Source organism: Elephas maximus, chromosome 17 (genome assembly GCF_024166365.1).
Source record: "Elephas maximus indicus isolate mEleMax1 chromosome 17, mEleMax1 primary haplotype, whole genome shotgun sequence".
NCBI lineage: Eukaryota > Metazoa > Chordata > Mammalia > Proboscidea > Elephantidae > Elephas > Elephas maximus.
In genome coordinates, this window is record NC_064835.1 from 75,970,011 (window position 1) to 75,993,611 (window position 23,601).

General features: G+C 43.7%; 2 protein-coding genes and 1 non-coding gene across 4 annotated transcripts in view; 1 reads left to right on the plus strand and 2 right to left on the minus strand.

The window, feature by feature from the left end:
• Positions 1-2,223: 2,223 nt before the first annotated feature.
• SOWAHC (sosondowah ankyrin repeat domain family member C) lies at positions 2,224-7,062 on the minus strand. The gene has a single exon (XM_049856617.1). It carries the CDS (start codon positions 6,908-6,910, stop codon positions 5,189-5,191), a length of 1,722 nt encoding a protein of 573 aa, XP_049712574.1. The 5' UTR covers positions 6,911-7,062; the 3' UTR covers positions 2,224-5,188.
• A 577-nt stretch (positions 7,063-7,639) lies between these two features.
• The window catches only part of SEPTIN10 (septin 10), a 64,161-nt gene continuing 48,199 nt past the window's right edge, over positions 7,640-23,601 (plus strand). For both annotated transcript variants that reach the window (XM_049856619.1, XM_049856618.1), the window contains exon 1: positions 7,640-7,845. In XM_049856619.1, coding sequence (XP_049712576.1) covers positions 7,816-7,845 — 30 coding nt within the window. In that variant the 5' untranslated portion in view covers positions 7,640-7,815. The remainder of the gene's footprint in view (positions 7,846-23,601) is intronic.
• LOC126061241 (U4 spliceosomal RNA) lies at positions 11,155-11,239 on the minus strand. Its single transcript, XR_007513720.1, has one exon. It is a non-coding gene; the product is annotated as a U4 spliceosomal RNA (small nuclear RNA).

The window sequence follows — 23,601 nt, forward strand, 5'->3', positions numbered from 1 at the left end:
GTCATATTAAAAGGCTTACTTTTTGTAAAGTGTGCTTTCCTAATGCCAAAGAAAATCCTTAGCCAGATTTAGAATCTCACATAGCATTGAACTGTTGACTAGAGCCAGACTGATTTCCTCTTAAACGCTACCAACTTGAGGATCACATTGATCACTATCCGAAACTTCTGGACGAATCTCAGGGATGTTCGATTATATTTCTAGACTATTAAATTCAAAGCTTCTTAGAGACCTAGGAGAGTATTCTAACAGGGGCTTCCAGGTTTTTTGTTTGGGACAGCATAATGTTGGGTTAAAAAAAAAAAGTACATGATCCTACTTTACTCCAGTAATGAAGGGCTGATTAAATCACGTCATTCTGTGGTTGTGTTAGCGCCATTTTTGGTTAAACCTTTGGTCAGAACGGATATGGCCTAGAGCAGTGGTTCCCAAGACAGAGCTGGTCACAAGGGTGCTTTAAAATGATCTCTTTTAATCTTTTATGTGCTCATGTAACCTCTGACATTATTTTCAAAGGTTGACTGTTCTAGATCTAAGGAGGCAATCATGCCATGTTAAAATGATTATTAGAAAATTCAGTAGGCTAAGCTAAACTTCATCTCCCTACTCTTTTTGATTTTTAGGATTTCACATAATAGACATTTATATACGTGACAGTACGTAGAATATTTAAAGCCAGTTAGAATCTCCTAGGGGTTTTATACTTGAGTCAGCTTCTAGGTAAAATTTAGTCTAATTTACTTCTGAAAATTTCTTAAAATCATTTACAAACTAAAATCTCATTAAAAGCAATTTTACTTCCAGAATTGGAATCAACTGCTGTTCTTTTGTTTGAGCTGTAGATGAAGTGGCTGACTGGCAGTTAGGAGGTATGTTGTATGAAAAACACCTTTACTCACTTGGCATGAGTGCAAGCTATTGAATTTATCCATGTTAAGTATATGATGTATTGCTACTAAATATTTCTTCAGTATTTTCCATAAAACAACACCACTTATTGAGTACCTTCAATGTGCCAGGCATCGTGCCAAGAGGCTTTTGTCACACATTCCTCATCAATACATCAAATAGGTAATTACTAACGGAATGGGGAAGCCACTTCCTAGTTGAAACTGACATTTAAAGAGAGAGTTAAGGGGAAAGCGTATGATAACGTGAAGGTTATTTCTTTATAATGTTAGGGGAAAAAAAGCAAATAGGAACATAACCAACTCTACTGCTGTATCTAGAGAAGCAAGTTCCATCTTCCAGCTCTCTACTATTTAGTATTTTCTGAAAATTTATGACTCATCGCTGAAGGAACACGGGTTTGCAGCAAATTCCCATTTACTTTTAGAGTTAACCTTAGGAGGAATCCCAAATAATGTCATTTCTTTAACAAAATAAAAACCTTTCACTAGGAAAAATGTGAAAGAGATCACCAATGAGTCCTTTTAAGATACATACTTCTAGGGAAAGAAGCCATTCTAGAAATAAACTAGGTTTCCCTAGATATTCAGTTATACTAAAAAATGTTGTATGGGTTGTCATAAAATGACCAAAAGCCAGCAGCAATCACAATGCACTCTCCCTAAGAGAGCACAATGGTGGGAAGCTACACCAAGGATTGCCACATTCCTGTGCCCTCTTATACAGGTGAATTTTGTTAAAATATAGATCAAAGGAAGGCTTGATGAGATGAATTTGTTGATGTCTAAAGCTGGACGGATGCTGAAGAAAACGGAAAAATCTATTCCTATACCTATCTAAGATCAAGTTTGGGTAGGGAGGATTTATGGCAGATGGTGTGTGCATTTTTTTTTTTTTTTTAAGGTAGTGGCTACCCTCTCTGCAAGCTGAGTCCTCTATCATTGAGACCAAACTACAGAAGTTTTGCCAAAACTTGGCAATCCGCAGTGTAGAAAACATAATACGGAAAAGCACTGAATCAAAAGACCTTACTAACAGCCATTTACTTCTGACCCTGAACAACCATCGATCTTCAGCTTCATTTCCTCATCTGTAAATTAGGGATATATGGCCAGGAACCCTAAAGGATAGCGAAAGGATCAGATAAGTTGGAACTGCAAAAAGCATTTTGTAAAATGTAAAGCACTGTACAAAAAAGTGAAAAGTATAAAGAATTACAAAGGAAAAATGAACTACAGACAGAAAAACTCTAGTGGGCTTCTTTTATTTTGATAAAACTAACTTTATAAACAAAGTTTACATTCTCAAACTCTCAAAGCTTCACTTATTTAAAAAATAAGACAAGACATCCTGGACTCCAAGTTTTCAGGCATGACAATGAAATAGTACCAAATTTTCAAGTTATGTAAGCTAGCTGCATTTTACATACCATAAAATCTTAACAAAACTGTGACATTTACGAGTTTCAAGTGCACCTGTAAGAAACACATATGATCACACAGTTTTATATTGATAAACACCTAAATATCTGATGTACACATTTCCATTAATGGTAGGCACAACTCTATAAATATCAAATTACACAAATTATTTGCTTTTTATAATCTCTTGCTTTTGAAATGGAAAAAATAAGAGGAATGTAGAGCTGCGTAGCTGAAAATGCTACACTTTACGGCACACAACCACAAGGTAAAAATGAAGGTTACAAGTAGTTTCCCTCAGGAATGATTTTTTCTGTAAAATTTAAAATATATTTTAATAGAAAAGTCAAAGCTTTTCAGGTGAAAAACAAGTAAATGAAGTATTGATTCAATTGGTAAAGATCTAGGAAGTTATACATGTTGTGCAGTTAGTTACTAACACACAGTTCAGAGATTAATACTGACTGTTCAGTAGAACATCTAGGTGGTTCTGAAGCGTCCACTCTTTATAGTTCACCTTAGCGTTACACGTCGGTGTAATTGAAGAGTCTTCCCCTGGAAGTCATAGCTCGTCTGCACTAGATGCATGTGATGGTAATATAATTTCAGGACAAACGACCACTTTCACCTTCAAGGAACCTATCTTTATACAAAATTAGACTGGTTCTTCACCCACCTGTGTGGATGAAAGTGCTTCCCAGGTGTTCATGCCCTATTTCCATAATCCTAAGACAAATGTAAAGGCACAAATGTATAATGCTTCATATATTTTATGTGATTTTTTTCATTCATTTTTAAACAAATCCAATTGCTACCTAGAGAAAGGCATGATGATAAACTTGTCACAGATTTCCGACCTGGGAAATAAAAAATCTAAGAATTCTAGATGCTGCTGCCCTGTGCAGTTCACAGCTCAGTTCATTCCTTCTGCAGGCTGTTACTGCACCTACTTTACCTCTATAAACCCACTGCCGTCTAGTCAATTCTGACTCGTAGGGACCCTATAGGGCAGAGTAGGACTGCACCATAGTTTCCAAGGAGTACCTGGCGGAACCGAACTGCCGACCTCTTGGTTAGCAGCTATAGCACTTAACCAGTACGCCCGCCACCAGGGTTTCCTTACCTCTCTCGGCTGTAGGTAATTATGTTTCAGCAACAATGAGACCAAGAAGGCTCAGGGATAAAGACTGTTCAAATTAGTCCCCCACAAAAGTTGTTTATAACCTCCTTACAAGCAGATTTGTTTGTGAGTTAGATATTAAAGCAATTACAAAGCCATTTACCCTAACATATTTGAATGAAATGTAATTATGAGCCACTTAAACAAGTCTTTAATTAATGGGTAGTACTTTCCACTTAAATACAAAGAGTCAATAGTCAGCAGCATGTAAGTATAGAAATAGTCCCATCTCTTTTTCTTTCCTTGTTTATAAAGTGCTATCTTTAACTGGGTGGGTTTACTACCCAGCTTTTCAGTAACTTTACCATAGGTCTCTAATAAATTCAAAGAAACATTGGAAAATTCAAAGGATTTATAATTTTAAACATTTGCAAACATTGCTACAAAGTATAGAGGCTATGAATGTTATTTTATTAGTAAAATAAAAAGTGTACCTTAAGTGAAAGTCATTGAGTTAATCATTACTTCACAGAAGTGTAGGCCTACTAACATTTACGCCAATTTTGCTAATCGTCTAAATGAGAAATGGTTTCTCGGTGCAATTTCAACTCTAACCCACTGCCATCAATTCTCACTCATGGTGACCCTACAGGGCAGAGTAGAGCTGCGCCATAGGGTTTCCAAGGCTGTAATCTAACTTTATGGCAGTAGACTACCACATCTTTCTCCCTCAGAGTGGCTGGTGGGTTCGAACCACTGACCTTTTCGTTAGCAGCCAAGTGCTTAACCACTGTGCCACCAGGGCTCCTTAAGTCAATCTAAGCACCACCAAATAGGGTCATGCCAAATAAAACCAATGGTTATATGGCCGCCAGAATAAAACCCCGGCAAATTTAGACTTTTACAACAGCAAAATAAGTAATGCGAATCAGGAGAGGCAATGTTTTATTTACACGGATTGCAGGATGCTGAGTATTCTTAACTTTTAATAAAAAACTGTGTATTTATTAATAATGTACCTTAATACCGAGGGTAGTGGTGTGAGAGATAAACAGAAACCAGACTACAGATTAACTCCAAGTGAATGTTGCCTTTTTTCACATCAGTGATTAAAACTGAAATTGCTTTTTTCAAAAAGTTGCACTGTTACTTGTAATACAAACAGGATTCCCATTTTTATTCACATTATTCTACTGAGAACTTCTGCATTTCAATTTGACCTGACCTTCAGTCGTACCTTAGTAATCAACTGCAATTAGTAAATCAACAGGGCTGCAGGCAGTTTTGTTCACTCTTAATAAAGACTACCGGTCACAATCTGCATTTCTTGTTGCTTTTGGAAGAGTCACCAACTTTTAAAAACAGAGAAAATTCCTTCCTTCTCATGGCATCAGGCAATGGTTACAGCAAAGAATGCTCGATGGTCCCGCCAATTCAGCCACATTTCTAGTCCACAGAAAGAGGGACTCCAGGGCAGAAGGAAGAGTGGGCAAAGAGGCACAGGTCAGGGTATGATGAACCAGTTTAAAAAGAAAGCCACTTCCCCAGGAAGGCTAGCCTGCAGACGGCACGGGCACACGCACAGAAAGCCAGGTGTTTTTACCTGTTACTTCTTCCATCCCACCTGCTCCATTACAGAATTTAGCCTCGGTCTTTTCTGGTTTCACTTCCTGGCCCACGCCCCGTATTCTATTCCCGAAGGCAAACGAACCTTACAATTGTCTAGAAGAAATTACTTTTACCCAAATACGTTGGACTTCGGTCTCAGTTTGAATGAGGAGGATGTGTGGCCTTTCAGGGGCCGTTCGTCTTCCTCCTCCTCCTCTAGTGGTTGCTCCAGGTCCCTGAAGGAGGGTGTGGTGTGGATGATCTGGGTTCGAAAACGGATTTTGTTGAGTCTGGGTTTTAACCGCCCGCTAGAGCCGACTGAGGCCTTGCGACCTGAATCCTTTGCTTTGCCTCCTCCAGCCCACGCCTCGGCCAAGAGGTGGTGGTGGTGATGATGGTGGTGATCCCCTCCGTCCTCTAGGGTGTGCGACAGTTTGTGGGTGATGATATGCGAGGGGAGCACCTTCGAAAAGCTCCAGCGCCCACCTCCACTGCCGGCTGCGCTCTCCGCGTCGGTCTCGTCCAAGGCTCCCACCAGGTTCCTGATCTCCTCGGCGACGCTCTGATTCAGATACTGCGACGCCTTTTTCCCACTGTAGTCCCTGACGTCCACGTCGGCGTCGTAGGCCCCCACCAGCAGCTTCACCACCTCCCCGTGCCCGTGCATGGCCGCCAAGTGCAGGGCCGTGTAGCCCCCGCTCGTCCTGGCGTTGATGTTCACCGGGAGCTGGTGTTTGTTGGCGAAGTTGACCAGCCTGGCCAGGATCTCCGGCCTGCCGTGCTTGGCGGCCCAGTGCATGCAGGTGAAGCCGGTGATGAAGTCCCGCTTGGCCAGCAGGCCGGGGTCGCAGGTCAGCAGCCCTTCCAGGCTGTCCCACTTGCCGTCCGAGGCCGAGAGCATCCAGGCGTGCTCCAGGGGGTCCAGCGTCACCGAGCCCCCGCCGCTGCCCTCCTCCTCCGCCGACGACGAAGCCAGGGAGGCGCTGTCCGAGTCCCCTCCGCCCTTGCCGCGGCCTCCCCCGGAGGAGCTCCCCGGGCTACTGCCCCCCGGAAAGAAGCTCCTTTTCAGTTGCGGGGAGCTGCCCATCACCAGGTCTCGGAAGTTCTTGCGGGTAGACCGCGGGGTGGTGGCTCCCCCAGAGGAGCTGCTCCCATCCGCGTCCTCCCAGCTGTGAGGCGGGGGCTCCAGCTCCTCGCAGAGCCCTGGGGGCGGTGCCCGGGGCAGGGGCTGCAGGTTGCGCCCCGAGTTTCTCCTCCGGACCCCGACGCTCAGGGCCGGCACCTGCCCGGACCTGGGCGGCTCACTCCGGCTCTCCCCGGCCGGGCCCTCCGCCGGGGGGTGCTCGGCCGCCTCTGCGGGGAGCGGGTCGCTCTCCCCAGGCTGGGCCAGGTCCTCTGGGGTCCCCGGATCGTCATCGCAGGGCTCCGCGGTCACTGAGATGCGCGGCAGATCTCGGGGGGGTAGAGGAGGGGCGGCGACGGCGTCGTCGGGGGGCGGCGGCGGGGGCTGCTCGGGCCTGGCCCGGGGCTCCCCGGCGCGGCGGGCCTCCCGGGGGCTGGGAGGGCGCGCCGGGCCGGCGCCGGGGACCGGGACCTCCTCGGGCGGCGGGAGCCCCGCGCTGAACTTCTTCTTGAGGTGCACGTACTTGGCGCCGTCGGCCGGGTCGGTGCGGACCGTGGCTACGGCGTTGACCAGCTGCTTGAAGTGCTCGCGGGCGCGGGCCCGCTGCTCGGGCTCTCCGCCCAGGGCGCCCCTGAAGTGCTCCACCAGCTCGGCGTTGCGGACTCGGCCCCCGTGCTGGCCGAGGAAGCGCAGCACCGCCTCCTGGCTGAGCTCCGCCGTGCCCTCCATCCCGGCTCCTACTTGTCCGGCCGGCGGGCGGCTCAGCCCGGCCCCATGGCGGGCGCCGAGAGCGGCCCCGCTCGGAGATGCTGGGCTTGGGCCGGCGGAGTCTCCTCGCGGGCTCTCCTGCGCCGGCCCCGCTCGCCCGGGCGTCTGAGGCGGGAGGATGCCGCCACCACCTCACCGAGGAGCCGCCGCGGCGGACACGCCCCCGCCCGCAGCCCGCGTCGCCAGGCCCCGCCCCCGCCCCGCCCCACTTCCGGTCTCCGCGGCCGGCCCGCAATCTGTGCTCGGCTCGTCAGGGGCGGGGGCTGAGGAGGCCGGGTCGTCCCTCCTTGCGCTTCTTCCTCACAGCCCAAGTGTCCTCCACTCACGCTCCCCGTGTACTTATGTCTCATTCTTTAGAACACAGAGGTCCCACCTACACTCCCCGAGGGGCTCGCTCCACACGCGCGCTAAAGGACTTGGCGCGGCTCATGGCTCGCGACCCCGACTGGCGGAGCCTGGCCCCTCCGGGGCCCGCACCGCTTAGTCACCGAGGTCGCTAGGTTTGACCCCTCCCATGTTCCGTACCGGAGCGACGGGCCCGACCCCACACCCCTGCCCCGCTCCGGTCCTCGGGCGGAGGTTCCGAATCCAGGCCTCGGCTCCTCGGGCGCCCCCTCCCGGGCCGCATGGCTCCACTGGCCGCGTCCCGCCGCGTCCGGGCCAGCCTCCGCGCGCTCGGTGGCCGCCCTCGCGCCGCCGGTTACATCCCTTCCCTCAGTCCTCCCAGGCCCCGCCCTCTCCCCTCCTTCGGACTCCCCCGGCGGCTCCACCTCTCCCGCCCGGACCGGCCGCTCGGGGTGCGGGCCCTGTGACCGCGGCTCCGGCTGGCCCCCGCCCCGCCCTTCGCTGCCTTCCCGCTCGGGGCCATGGCCTCCTCCGAAGTGTCACGGCACCTGGTGAGTCCCGGACCCTCTCTAGCACCCACTCCCCCTCCAGAATCCCTGTCGCCCCGACCTTGGGGCCCTCGGACGCCGTTCCCCAGCGCCGCCCCCCCCGGGGAGCCCACGCCCGCGGACCCCCTCCTGGGGTGCGCTTCCCGGGCTTCCGACCGTAACTTCCTTATCTCGGGGCGCCGCGGCCCTTCCCCCCGCCCCTCGAGCTGCCCCCGGCGACCCTCCCCTTCTCCCTCGGCCCCGTTTGTTTCGGGCTCGCACTGTGACGCGCGCCCTCCGCGCCGCGCCCCTCCCGGTCTGGGCCCCCCTCAGCCCCGTCCCCCGGGCGGGCGAAGCCTGGTTCCCGGACCCGGGGTCCTCGATCCCCAGCCGGGAAGCGGGGGCGGTTGTCTCCCGCTCTAGCGGGAAGGGCGGCCTGAGTCAGTCCCGCTCCCGCGCGGGAAGCGCGCGGCTCCCTCCGCACGGGTTGCCCCCACTTCGCCCCTCACCCCCAAACTCGGAGCGCGAAGGCGGACCCCTCGCAGCTTGCAGAGCGAGCCGTGGAGGAGGAGGCTGGAAGGCCGGGACTTCGGGGAGGTTTCCTTTTGCCTGATTTTCTGGTCGTTGCCAAAAGTTAGATTTAAAAGCGATGTGTGTTCCTTATTTTTTATAACGGTTTTGAACACCTAGTGCAGGCTTAGTACAGTAGTAGTGATTTTACGGCTTGATTACACTTCCGTGACTCTGGATTCTCTGGGTGAAGTCCCGCTCCCTTGGCCTTTCAGAAGCTCTCCCGTTGTTACCCAGCTGTGGTGTTGGTTGTCCAGGCTGCTCCCTCCTCTTTTTTTTTTTTTTTTTTGCCGTGGCACCGGTACATTAAAAGAAAACACATGATTGATTTGTCTGGTGTTTTTTATACCTTTCGAATCGTTCTCATATACACATTCCATATACATATAAATATGCATTCTTTTGAGAGCCAGGGGTTTTCAAAGTGTGGTCCTAACTATTTGCGTAACAATGAAACCAAACCAAACCGGTTGCTGTTGAGTAGATTCTGCCTTCCAGTGACTCCATGTGTTTCCGTGCAGACCTGTGCTCCACAGTTTTCAGTAGCTGTGACTTCCAGAAGTAGACCGCCAGGCCTCTCTTCTGAGGCACCTCTGTGGATTTGAACCACCACCTTCAGTTAGTAGCTGAGCAGTTAACCAGAGGCTACATAACATGTAATGACATCGTGCTGAATGCTAATGGAATATGTTCTTATATTCTTGTGTTGTAAAAATGTGTTTTAATTCCTGATACGGTAGTTATAAATGGTTATAATCCATGTGGAAACTCTGTTGGCCTAGTGGTTAAGAGCTACCGCTGCTAACCAAAAGGTCGGCAGTTCAAATCCACCAGGTGCTCCCTGGAAACTATGGTGCAGCTCTACTCTGTCCTATAGGGTCTCTATGAGTCGGAATCAACTCGATGGCAACGGGTTTGGTTTTTTTGGTATCCATATAAACAAAATCTTTTGCCTGAAACCAAAAGGTTTGAGAACTGCTAGTCTAAGCAGCCTTCTAAATTCAGATTGTGAGAACAGGCTGAGAGGTAAGGTGATCTGTCCAAACCTACACAGCTCATTTGTTTTGTACAAGCATTTTCCTTCTCTGATTCTGATAGTATGTAGAAGTATGTATCAGGTACTTGGAAACCCTGGTTGCATAGTGGTTAAGTACTACGGCTGCTAACCAAAGGGTCGGCAGTTTGAATCTGCCAGGCGCTCCTTGGAAACTCTGTGGGGCAGTTCTGCTCTGTCCTATGGGGTTGCTAGTCAGAATCGACTCGACGGCACTGGGTTTGGTTTTTGGTTTTTATCAGGTACTTAGTAAAGTCTCACTTGTCTTGTCAGAACTGCCTCCTTAAACTTGCCGTGTTTGAGTGTATGTATGGGAGAGGAAGAGTATGTCTTATACAGTTGTCGATTCTCAGAGTAATCTTTAGTATTATACCAGACTTTGGCAGACGAGGACACTTCATTTATTCACTATTAGATTTCTTCATTTGTTTTGACGCCACTTTCGTTCTTAAAACTTTTTATTTTGAGATAATTGTTGTAAGAAATAATAAAGAGACCCGCTATACTCTTTACCCAGCGTCCCCCTTGGAAACATCTAGCAAAACTATAGTGTGATAGCACAACCAGGGTATTGACAATGATACGGTCAAGTTACAGAATGTTTCCATGACCATGAGGATCCCTCATGTTGCTCTTTCATAGCCATACCCACTTCCCTCCTGCCCCCACCTCCTCCTTAACTGCTGACAGCCACTAACCTGTTCTCCATCTAATTTTTTCATTTCAAGAACGTTACATAATGGAATCGTATAGTATGTAACCTTTTGGGATTGGGTTTTTTCACTCAGCATCGTTTTCTGGGTGCCTGGTCAATGCACATCAAGTGCAGCCACCATTTGTCTGTCCATGGAGGCTTGCGTGTTGCTATGATGCCGAACAGATTTCAGTGGAACTTCCAGACTAAGACTAGGAAGAAAGGCCTGGCAGTTCCGAAAAACCAGCCGGTGAAAACTATGGATCACAATGGTCTGGTCGTGTGTATGGGGTTACCATGAGTGGGGTGCTGACTTAACAGCAGCTAACAATAACAACAATCATTTTCTGGAGATTCATCCATGTTGTTGTTTGTTGCTTTTAATTGCTAAGTAGTATTTCATGGTATGGATGTACCACAGTTTGTTTGAAGGACACCTGGGTTGTTTCCAGTTTTGGGCTATTAGGAATGAAGGAGCTCTAAACATTCACGCAGAGGTTTTTGTGTGAGCGTAAATCTTCATTTCTCTGGCTAAATGCCCAGGCATGCAATTGCTGGGTTGTGTGGTAGCTGCATGTTTAGTTTTATAAACCAAAACAAACCGGTTGCCATTGAGTTGGTGACGACCCATAGCGACCCTATAGGACAGAGTGTAACTGTCCCATAGGGTTTCCAAGTTACAGCTGGTGGGTTTGAACTGCTGACCTTTTGGCGACCAGCCGATCTCTTAACTACTACAATACCGGAGCTCCTAGTTTTATAAGAAACTGCCGAACTGTTTTCCAGAGTTACTGTACCATTTTACATAGCCACCAGCGATGTATGAGTGACCCAGTTTCCCCGCATCCTTACTGGCATTTGGTGGTGTCACTATTTTTTGTTTTAGCCATTCTGATAGGCGTGGAGTGGTATATCATTGAGGCCTTAATTTGCATTTCCCTAATGGCTATTGATGTTGAACATCTTTTCGTGTGCTTAACATCTGTATGTTGTCTTCATGTCTTTTCCTTGTTTTCTAATTGGATTTTTTTTTTTTCAAGTAACAATAATCACGTCTTGGATAAATCTCACTGGCTACGATATTGCCATTGCACAAAGCTGGTTTTTTTTTTTTAAGTGTTGAGTGTAGAGTTTCTTTATAATTTCAAGATAATAGTCTTTGTTAGATGTATGTCTTTTCAGGGTCATTACAGGGTCTTTTGCAGAGCAAAAGCTTTTAATTTCGATGAAGTCCATTTTATTAGTTTTTATCGTTCATGCTTTTGGTGATGTGTTAAGAACGCTTTGCTTAACTCTAGATTTCAAAGATTTTCTCATGTTTTCTTTTTCTAAAGGTTTTGTAGTTTTACACTTTACATTTAAGTCTGATTCATTTTGAGTTAATTTTGTGTAAGACCTGAGGCTTCGGTTCATTTTTGGCCTGTAGGTGACCACCTGCTTTGGCACCATTTTTTGAAAAGGCTGTCCGTTGAATTGCTTTTTCATTTCTTCTAAAATCAGTTGAGCATATTTGTGTGAGTCTATCTCTGGTTTCTGTATTCTGTTTTATTGATCTGCATGTCTGTGTTATTCCTCTAATACCACACTGTCTTAATTACTACAACTGTGTAATAAACCTTGAAGTGGAAAAAAAACCCAAACAAATCAACCAACCAACCAGCAAACAAACAAAAGTTGCCATCAGTCAGCTCCGACTCCTGGCGATGCTGTGTGTGCCAGAGTAGAACTGCTCCATAGGGTTTTCGTGGCCGTGACCTTTCAGGAGCGGATCGCCAGGCCTCTCTTCCAAGGCCGCTCTGGGTGGGCTCGTACTGCCAGCCTTTCAGTTAGCAGTCCAGTGCTTAACCGTTGGTGCCTGCCAGGCTCTTCTTTCTCAGATGGGCTTAGCTGTTTTAGTTCCTCCGCCTTATAACTTTGAGAACAATCTTGTCTATAGCTACAAAACGTCTTGCTAGGATTTTGATAGGAATTATGTTAAACCAGTGTATCCGTTTGTGGAGAACTGACATCTTTACTGTATTGAACCTTCCGGTATTTGACCACAACGTGGCTCCCGTTTCTTTAGGTCTTCTTTGGCTGATTTCATAAGTCTTTTGTAATTTTGAGACTGCAGACCATATGTGCGCATGATCCATACCTAAGCATTTCATTCCTTGGTGGAGAAGTTGCACGTGGTATTGTGTTTTTTTGTTTTTGTTTTTTTTTATTGTGTTTTTAATTTTGGTTTTCACATGCTTATCGTGAATGCCTAGAAATGTGATCAGTTTTTGCGTGCTCATCTGGTGGTGTTGCAGCTTTGCTGAACTCACTTATTCTAGGAGTTTTTCTACAGATTTCTTGAGACTTTTTATGTAAATAATCATGTCTTCTGCAAATAAGGACAGTTTTATTCATTCCTTTCTAATTTGTATGCTCCCCCCCACCCCCACACACACTTCTTGCCTTATTGAACTGGTTACAAACTTCTAGTACTATGTTGAATCCAAACTTGTCACCGTCCAACTCACAGCAACCCTATAAAAAAAAAACCCTATAGGACAGAGTAAAACCAGATCACAGCCTAGGGTTTTCTAGGCTGTGATCTTCATGGAAGCAGGCTGCGGTGTCTTTCTCCTGCAGAGTGGCTGGTGGGTTTGAACCAGGGGGACCTTTTGGTTAGCAGCTGAGCGCTTAACCACTGTACCTCCGGGGCTTCTTTATTCTACTGAGTAAAAGGAGTCAAAGCGGACGTCCTTGCCTACTTCTGATCTTAGGGGGAAAGCATTCAGTGTTTCACCAGTAAGCGTTATGTTAGCTGTAAGTTTTTTGTAGATGCTCTTCAAGCTGAGGAAGTTCCCCTTGACCCTTATGTTTCTGCGAGTTTTGTCACGAATGGCTGTTGAGTTTTGCCAGATGCTTTTTCTGCATCTGTTGATATGATAATATGGTTTTTTTTCTTTAGCGTATTGATACGGTAGAATATATTGATTGATTTTTGAATATTGAACCAACCTTTTATCCCTGGAATAAGGCTTACTTGTCGTGGTGTATGGAAACCCTGGTTGCATAGTGATTAAGAGCTATGGCTTCTGACCAAAAGGTAGGCAGTTCAAATCCACCAGGCGCTCATTGAAAACTGTGGGGCAGTTCTACTCTGTCCTATAGGGTCGCTATGAGTTGGAATCGACTCGACGGCAACAGGTTTGGTTTTGGTATGGTCATGGCGTATAATTCTTTTTATATATTGCTGAGTTGTATTTTGCTAATATTTTGTTAAGGATTCTTGTGTATGTATTCTTAAGGAATATTAGTCTGTTCTGGTGAAACCATCTGGGACTGGATGTTTCTTTATGGGAGTTTTAAAATTACAAATTCAATTTCCTTAATAAATTACGAGGCTATTCATAATGTTTGATACTGGGTGAGTTGTGGTAGTTTTTGAGTAATTGATCCATCCTTTTCAGTTTGTCAGATTTATGTGTGTAGAGTTGCTTGTAGTATTCCCTTATCCTTTTGATGTTTTCAGGGCCTGTTTATCCCCCGTTTCATCCCTGGTATTGGTAATTCTGTTTTCTATCTTTTTCTCTTTGTCAGTTCTGCTAAAGACTGTCAATTATATTGATTTCAAAGATCCAGCTCTTTGTTTCATCGATTTTCTGTTTCCCACTTCACTGATACTTGTTCTGATCTTTGTTATTTCCTTCCTTTTGCTTTTCTTTTTCTTGGTTCTTGAGGTGTAAGCTTAGATTTGAGACTTTTCCTTTTTTTGTAATGTATGCATTTAGGGCTATGAATTTCCCCTTCAGCATTGCTTTAGCTGTCCCATAAATTCTGATATGTTGTATATTTTCATTTTCATTCTACCTTTATTTTTTTCAAAGTTCTTACGTTAAATGTCATTTGATACTCTTAACAGATTTTTAAACTTTTTTTTCTTTTTCAATAGAAGAGCAAATTAAGGCTTAGGGGGTTTAGTGTCTTGCTCGAGGAAGCACAGCTACTAGTGGTGAGACTTGCTATACTATATTGTCTCATCCATTGTCTCCAGTATGTCCCTTACTAGTAGTTACAACAGTTTCATGCCTCAGGAGATCTTGACATATAATTACTTATTGCTGACTGCAATAGTGGTTTGTAATGTTGAGTACATTCCACCAACTCCCTTTTCCTGTGCCCTGAGAAGCACACCCATAATTTTCCACTTGTTCAGGTTACCCTTACCAAACACTTTGTAAATGGTATCTAAATCTTTTCAATTCCTAGCCATGTTTATCATTTCCTGTTTCAGCTGTGATGCTTCTGAACTCTTTTTAGTTACCCTTAAGTGAAGATCTGAAAATCTTAGAGGCTTCCATCATTTGTTTTGCTTTCTTTCCCAAAGGTGTGATTCTTAATTTTTTCCTTTCGTGTCCTGGAGTTAACACCTCAGTGCCTTTGGATATTCCCATCTCTCCATCTGGAGAGACATCTTTTTTCCCCCACTGATCCAGATTCCGTAATCATTATAGCATAATGAAAGACCCAACTCCCCGTCCCACCTGCATTGAAGCTTTCCCAGAGAATCCCAACCCTCAGTAGTCTCTCCTGCTGTCCTTTTGGCACTTAGTTCCATGCTACCTTGCAAGACCTCTTAATTTATGCTTTGTAATTTTTTTTTTTATTGTTTTTTACTTAAGGTTTTGAATCAATTAGCTTTTAATGAGGCTTCCATTTTTTTTCGCCTCAAATGATCTTTCTTCAGAAAGAGGTAACTCGTGTTATTCCTTGTATCCTTCATAGCCCTGACCTTGTATCTTTGAGGACAGGTATTGATTTTTTTTTTTTTTAAGTATGGAAAATATTCACCTTGAATGGTTTTATTCTTGTTGAATGTTACATGAATAAATTGTAAACTGTTCTAGGCAGCCAGGAGCTGTTTTTCAGTGTATGTTTATGTTCTCGTGAAGCTCCACCATCCCCAGACTATAACTATTTGTATCTGTATTTATTTATTTATAATTTTGGTGTGTTTGGGAGAAGAGGAGAAGGGTCTTCTTATTATATTCCACTAAAGACAGGATAGATTTCCTTTCTTCAAGAATACGTATTGGCCCCTCATTTTCAATCATATTCTATCTGATTTTCTTTGCTTAAGATTTTGAGTATTCCTGATTTAAAAAACCTGGTTCTGAAAGCTTTTTCACACTGAATTTTAATTCTTACTCCTTCTTCTGATTATGTTTGGGAGAACGTTTGATTTAGATGATGCTTTATTTTAAAAATTTATTTAACACTTTGTAGGATTTCTATCTAAGGCCGACAAGATCACGGAAGTAGAAATCACAGCTCTCATGGTCACAAAACATAATTAAAAGGTGAAAAACTCAGTTAAGTATATTTAAAACAAATGTCATGATTTACTAGGCTAGAATGTTAGTGCTACTTTTTATAAATATACATATTTTTCTCTAATAGTTTTCCTGACTTTGAAATTTTGCACCTGGCAGTTGTTGTGTGTTGCTGAGTCGATTCTGACTCATAGTGACCCTATAGGACAGAGCAGAACTGCCCCCATAGGATTTCCACGGCTGTAATTTTTTTTTTTTTTTAATCTTTCTGGAAGCAGACTGCCATTTCTTTGTCCCACAGAGCAGCTGGTGGGTTAGAACTGCGGACCTTTTGGTTAGCAGTAGAGGCCGTAACCACTATACCACCAGGGCTCCTATACCTGGCAGTTACACTTATTTAAAATTAACTGTTTTCTATTGTTCAAAAAGTCCAGTGACTTTTAAATGTAGCAGTTTAGATATAATGGAACTCAAAGTTCATTTATGTCATGTGATTAATTCCAGAACATCTTCTAGGTGAATTTTTGTTTGCTACTCTTAAAGTTGTTCAGAATTACATGGGCATCCAGTATTTGCTGATTTGTTTGTTGTGGTTTATTTGAACAATGCCACATCAAATGTATGGGTTTCCCTTGTGGCTACCTGAAGCCCTTACTTCACAAATAAATGAAGGTACATGGTTGGATTTTCACCTAGTTAGTGCAGTCCTGAGTCCTGGGTTTTCTGGAACAGCTAGTTGTCTTTCCAAGTACCACGATTCTTTTAGACCATGTATCTGGAGCTTCTGTTTTGGGGTACATGGTCACAGTAATCTGTCAGTAACCATGAGTCGACAATACTCAAACTCTGGAATTTGTAGATTTCCTTCAGGCTACTTTTTCAGACGCTTGTTGTTAGTTGCTGTCCTGTTGATTCCAACTCATGGTGACCCCGGAGTAGAACTGCTCCACAGGGTTTTCAAGACTGACCTTTCAGAAGCAGATCGCCGGGCCTGTCTTTTCAGGCACCTCTGGGTGGATTCGAACCACCAGTCTTTTAGCTAGTAGTCAAATGTGTAACAGCTTGCATCACCCAGACAATCCTTTTCAGACACGAGAAGATTTTAAATTGTGGAATAAATGGTTTGTTGGGGAGAATTTTAAAAAGTGAACTGGGTGTTGAAACAAGAAAAGGAAGGTAAAATCAGAGCAGGGGACAGATTTTTAAGTACAGCCTTAGAAAGGAAGCTGAGCTTCACTCTTGCTTCTGTTTGAAGGAAAGGTGCTTAGAGACCCAAGTAAGGAGAATGAATAGCGTGTAGCTTGTCTAACAGGAATGTCCTCGGGAGCTGAGACTACAGAACATTTACTAAGGGGGAGGGAGCGAGGTACACCCTCTCAGCCATAGTCTGTAAAGTTGCCCAAATCTCTTTCCATTTAAAGAATCCTAATTACTCTGATACGTAGGCCGGAGACAACGGACAGATGTAAGAGTAAGTATATGGCAGATTAGTAGAGATTGTATAGCAATCGTTGAGCTAACAAAGGATGTATTCTAGAAATGTTTATTACCAGAAGGAGAAATTATATAGGAGGTAATTTTCTGAGATGTCAGATCTGAGTAATACAATTGAAATATGAATTTGAATTATGCCATATGTTGAAAAAATAAAATACACATCTTGAGGAGTAAGAAGGGGTATTTGTTAGGGGGATGGGAAAAGAGACTTAATTTTTGTTTGATGCTGGAGGTGGGGAGAAGGGAGGGACCAGGCGGACAGGTAAACTAGCTGGCCCGGCAGGTCTGTACCAGGTATGTGCCCAGTTCCTCCACACTAGTTTCAGGCAGCTTAGCGTAGATGACCAAGGGGCTTACCAAAGATGAGGTGGGAGAACTGCGGGGGAGGAGAACATCTTGTCTGATCTCTTTTACCTTCTTCTCTTAAGAACCAGGTCAAGTTTATTCTCTCCTCTCTGGGACATATTTATGGGAACAATGGGAAGTCCTATTGTTCTAATATGAGAGCATGGTATGTGTAGGAAGAGGTCATAAGCAGTGAAACATAGGTACAGAGTATACTGGCGGATACCTTAAGTGTTTTGTGAGTGGTCTGTGCTCCAGTTTCTTCATGGACAGTAGAAGTTGTGTACAGTGATATTTTTGCTTAGCTGAGTATTATCCACCCACTTCCAGTATCATTCCCAGCATTTTCCCCACTTACACTCATGAAATCCTTTTACTAGAAAGTCTTTTCCCTCTTGTAAAAGTAGAGAGGAGCCCTGGTGGCACAGCAGTTAAGAGCTCGGCTTCTAACCAGAAGGTCAGCAGTTAGAATTCACCAGGGGCTCCTTGGAAATCCTATGGGGCAGTTCGCTCTGTCGTATGGGGTCACTAGGAGTTGGAATCGACGTGATGGCAAAAAGTAGAGATTCTCCATGGGGAGGTTAGTCAGTGGGTCACTTTCTTAGCACCTAGTGAGATCTTGGTAACCAAGAAAGTAGAAGTTTTGTAAGGGACAAACAGGGTGGGTAGATTGGATTTAGTGCAAGACTGGGTGAGGTGGCGGGTGGGGGTTATTAGGGCAGCATGGGAAAGGACTTCAAAAAGGGAGGTAGGAAAATGCTAAATATAAACTCTGACCGTTTCAGGGTTTATCTAGAACAGTGTTTCTCAATCTTTTCTTCATTACGGTCCCAGGAGAAAAAGTTAGTTTAAATAAAATTTGATTAATAACAAACTTAATGAAAAAAAAATTTAATGCATAAAAAATGAATACATATGGTTAAGTAAGTTAATTTATGGTTAAGTAAGTTAAATTAATTAACCCAATTTCACTTCCGGTTCTCCCTAATGAGAGAAATACAATAAGAGGAATAAGATTTTATCTGACAGAGCTGAGCTTTGAAGGCCACAGACCATTGTAATATCTGATTTCTTTTGTCCCCCAAGAATTCGTTTTTGCCCTCTTGAGGGATTATACTGTCCCACTGAGCTTGCATGGTCTAGAGTTAGCCTTTCTAGGACGAGAGCAATAAATGTGCTTTCTTCTTATTGTTCTTCCAGACTTGAAAACTTAGTCCAAGTTTGTAAATACGGATTTTCCCCAGTATCTGGGAAAAGAGAGTGTTCCTCTAAAGCCTTTTGCAAGCTGAAATGACATAAGTGAAGAAGCAGTTACCATTAATTTACACGGGAAATTTTTTTGAGTATTCCTGTACCCGAAAAGTAACCTACCAAAGCATACAAATACCACATATAACCCTCAGGAGCTGCCTTAGGCTTTTCTGACACCTCAGGACACGTCTTGCTAACGGATGCACAGAATAAATCCAGATCAAAGCACAGATGCTCACAGACACAGCTCACAGCTTTGGAGACTTGATGGTGAGACTGAGTGTGGTCCTGGGGAAGGAGCTTGGTGACGCCACTCTTCGCTGCTCGGGGCATGTGCTGCCTCTTTACCGGCTTGCTGCAGATACAAACGCTGAACGTTATTTCCACTTTTTGCCCTTTTTTTGGTAAAAGCAAATATGGTCTTCTGATTTATTTAGTTAGTGAAAACAGGTACTAACATGGGTCTTTTATGAAAGCGTAGGGGTGTAAAGTGAACTTTCCAAAAGTGGGGGATACCTGTACTCAATAAATTATGGGTTAAATAAGTAAGGTGTTTGTGAACCTACTTAGTACCTTAATTTCATTTATAGCGTTGCTTCTGTGAAGAATGCATTCTTACTCTAAGCAGCCTACAAAATGAGCTTTTGGGGTAAAACCTATTTGAGAGGGTACGGTTAATACTAGCTTTAAATATGTAAAGAAAGAAGGCTTTTTGCAAAAGCTCAATGTTAACCTAATATTGAAGAGGTGAACCTGGGTTAGCAGAGAAGAGCTGGCTGAATGTTTTAGGCAGGAAGAGGATTCATCATCCTAGACTCTGTCTATACACTCAGTCTTAAAATAACATCAGAAGCCTTTTATTTACCAATCGTGAAAAAACAGCTTAAAATTTGTCTTTAATGCATATTTTAAAGACAGTGAGCTTTAGCTGTTACATTAAACTCCTTTGGACATATTTTTACTTTTTTAGTGGTCTAGTAATCTCTAAAGATCTTTGCAAATGTTAAAATATTCAAGGTATATTTTTGTATGGATTTTTCCTTTGAAGCTTTAAAAATATCCACTGCTCTAATGGAATGCTAGTAGATTTACAGGCTTGGAGACCCTGTGGGGCGGTTCTGCCTTGTTCTGTGGTGTTGCTGTGAGCTGGAATAGACCGGACAGAAATGGGTTTGGTTTTTGGTTTAGATGCCAAGTGCACACACTGTGGCAAGTGCTTTACCTGCTTTATCACATTTGTTCTCCTGACCCCATGAGCTGATGGGTACTGTCATCTCCATTTTGTTGGATGAGGGTCAACTTTCCCAAATTTCGTTGAACAAAATAGCTCTTGTTCTTGTTGTCATTGTACCTCCTTGCCCCAGGTCCTTATACATGGCTTTGGCAGTTATTTAGTGTGACAGCAGTTTGCATCTGTTGCTGCCCCCAAGCAGTTAATTCTAATAGCCTTTTTAAGCCATACATTTATACTGATGTCATGTTCATTCTCCATTGTGACATGGGTCATTGAGATAATTTCTAGGGCCTCTCTGTTTTGAGAGAAGATAGGCTGCTTGTCATATAGTAACAGAGATCCTGTTGTATAGAAAAGAATTATAATTTACAGTTTTCACATAACAGGCCTTAGAGAACTGAATACTGCAGTGCAGTTTGAACAGTTGGAGAAAATAACTTCATCTTGTTTTGTATTTAATACATGTATTAATCACTTGGAAACCCTTGTGGCGTAGTGGTTAAGTGCTATGGCTGCTAACCAAAGGGTCAGCAGTTCGAATCCACCAGGCACTCCTTGGAAACTATGGGGTAATTCTACCCTGTCCTATAGGGTAGCTATGAGTTGGAATGGACTCGTCGGCACTGGGTTTGGTTTTGGTTTTTTATTAATCAATTAGTTAGTCCTCAGATGTCCTATTAAGTTTTTGTTAGCTACTGCTTTCTCATATATTGATTAATTATCTTTAGTCAGAAAATCTTACATCTTTATGGGTTAACTTTTTAAAAATGATACATATAGTAAAGTTTACTTTATAATATAAAGTTCTGTGGGTTTTGATGAACACATATAGTTGTGTAACCCCAAACACAATCAAGATAAAGAACTGTTCGATCACCCTCCACCCCAATTCCCTTTTGTTTCTTGGTGGTTAACCCCTCCTCTCACCCTCAGTCTCTCCCAGCCACTGATAAATTTTCTGTCCGTATTGTTTTGCCTTTTCCAGAGAGCCGTGTAAATGCAATTATATACAGCCTTTGAGCTTACTTCTTTGATTAAGTGTAATACTTTTGAGATTCATTCATGTTGTATGTGCTTCTTTTTATTGCTGTGTACTATTCCCTTGCATGGATGTACCACAATTTAGTTTATCCTTTTTCTTGTTGAAGGACTTTTGGATTTCCAGTTTTTTGATGATGGTGAATAAAGCTGCTATACACATTCATGTACAGGTTTTTGCATGATTATATGTTTTCATTTCACTTGGGTAGATATGTAGGAGTGGCATTACTGGGTGGTATGACAAGTGTGAGAGTCCCTGAGTTGGCGTAAACAAATAACAGCTTGGCTGCTAACTGACAGATTGGATGTTCAGATCCACTGATAGGTGCTTTGGAAGAAAGGTTTGGTGATCTATTTCTGAAAAAGCAGTTATTGAAAACCCAATGGAGCACAGTTCTTCTCTGACACATACTGGGTTGTCGAGAGTCAGAATCAACTTGATGGCAACTGCTTTGGTTTTTTTGTTGGATTTACCTCGAGGGCAACTAACAACAACAAATTACCTTTTTAGTGAGGCCATCCCTAACCACCCTGTTCAAAATGGCAACTCCCCCATGCCACCTTCACATTTCCTGTTCCCCTTTCCCTGCCTTATTCTTTTTTTACGGTAATTGTATTTATTATTCTCTGACATAGCATAGGCTTCACTTAGATTTTTATCTCACCCCCCTTCCCCAATTAGAATGTATGCTCCATAAGGACAGGAATTTTTTTCTATTTTATTAAATTATGTATCCCCAGTGCTTAGGACAATCCCTGGAATACAGTAGTTACTCAATAAATATTTGTTGAATACATGCCTTTTTGTAGAAATTTCAGGAAGACTCATATTCTTTTTTCCACTGTAGTTTTTGTTAAATTCACATAGGTGATAACTGGAAAAAAAAAAAAAAAAAGAAAGCCAAACCCGTTACTGCCGAGTCGATCCTGACTCATAGCCACCCTATGGGACAGAATAGAACTGCCCCATGGGATTTCCAAGGAGCGCCTGGTGGATTTGAACTGCCAGCCTTTTGGTTAGCAGCCAGACTTTTAACCACTACTCCACCAAGGTTTCTTATAATATTAATGGATATCAAAAAGAAAGGCGAATATTTATTTATTCTCTCCCTCCGATGAATGAGACTCTGAGTTTTCTATATTAGCTTCTAGGGCTTGCACATACACATAAATATTTTTACCTATAACCGTGGTGTTGAAAAGATCTTGAATCCTCCTTTTTGCCACTTAACAGCATGTCGTACCTATTTGTCTTAATTTTAATAATAATTGCTTCTCAGCTTTGTAATTATATTCCCCGTTCCCAGTATTTCAGTATAGACTCTTCATATATGCAACTTTTTTCTTTTAAAGATTTTTTTCTGAGTAATAAAAGTGACATAATAACTTTTTTTGAATTGTGCTTCAAGTGAAAGTTTACAATTCAAGTCAGTTTCTCATACAAAAACTTATACACGCATTGCTATATGATCCTAGTTGATCTCCCTACAATGTGACAGCACACACCCTCTCTCCACCCTGTGTTTCCCCATGTCCATTCAACCAGCTCCTATACCCCTCTGCCTTCTCATCTCGCCTCGGGACAGGAGCTGCCCCACATAGTCTCATGTGTCTGCTTGAACTAAGAAGCGTACTCCTCACCAGTATCGTTTTATGTCTTGTAGTCCAGTCTAAGCTTTGTCTGAAGAGTTGGCTTCGGGAATGGTTTCAGTCCTGGACTAAGAGTCCGGGGGCCGTCACCTCTGGGGTCCCTCCAGTCTCAGTCAGATCATTAAATCTGATCTTTTTACTAGAATTTGAGGTCTGCATCCCACTGTTCTGCTGCTCCTTCAGGGATTCTCTGTTGTGTTCCCTGTCAGGACAGTCATTGGTCGTAGCCGGGCACCATGTAGCTCTTCCAGTTTCAGGCTGTTGGAGTCTGTGGTTTATGTGGCCCTTTCTTTCTCTTGGGCTCATATTTTTGTTGTGTCTTTGGTGTTCTTTAGTCTCCTTTGCTCCAAGTGGGTTGCAACCAATTGACACATCTTAGATGGCCACTTGCTAGCATTTAAGACCCCAGATGGCACTCACCAAAGTGAGATGCAGAACATTTTCCTAATACACTTTGTTATGCCAGTTGACCTAAATGTCCCCTGAAACCATGGACCCAAACTCATGCCCCTGCTGCTCTGTCCCTTGAAATGCGTGGTTGTATTCAGGAAACTTCTTAGCTTTTGGATTAGTCCAGTTATGCTGACTTCCCCTGTATTGTGTGTTGTCCTTCCCTTCACCTAAAGTAATTCTTGCCCATTATCTAGTTAGTGAATTCCCCTCTCCCTTCCTTGCTACCCTCGTAACCATCAAAGAATGTTCTTCTGTGTTTAAACCTTTTCTTGCGTTCTTATAATAGTGGTCTCGTACAAATATTTGACTTTTTATGGCTGACTAATTTCACTTAGTGTAATGCCTTCCAGGTTCCTCCAAGTTATGAGAGGTTTCACAGATTCATCATTGTTCTTTATCATTGCGTAGTATTCCATTGTTTATCCATTCATCCGTTGATGGGCACCTTAGTTGATTCCCTCTTTTTGCTATTGTAAACAGTGTTGCAGTGAACATGCGTGTGCGTATATCTATTCGTGTGAAGGCTGTTGTTTCCCTAGGATATATTGCAAGGAGTGGGATTGCTGGATCGTATGGTAGTTTTAAGGAAGTGCTAGATTGATTTCCAAAGTGGTTGTACCATTTGACATTCCCATCAGCAGTGTATAAGTGTTCCAGTCTCTCCACACCTCTCCAACATTTATTA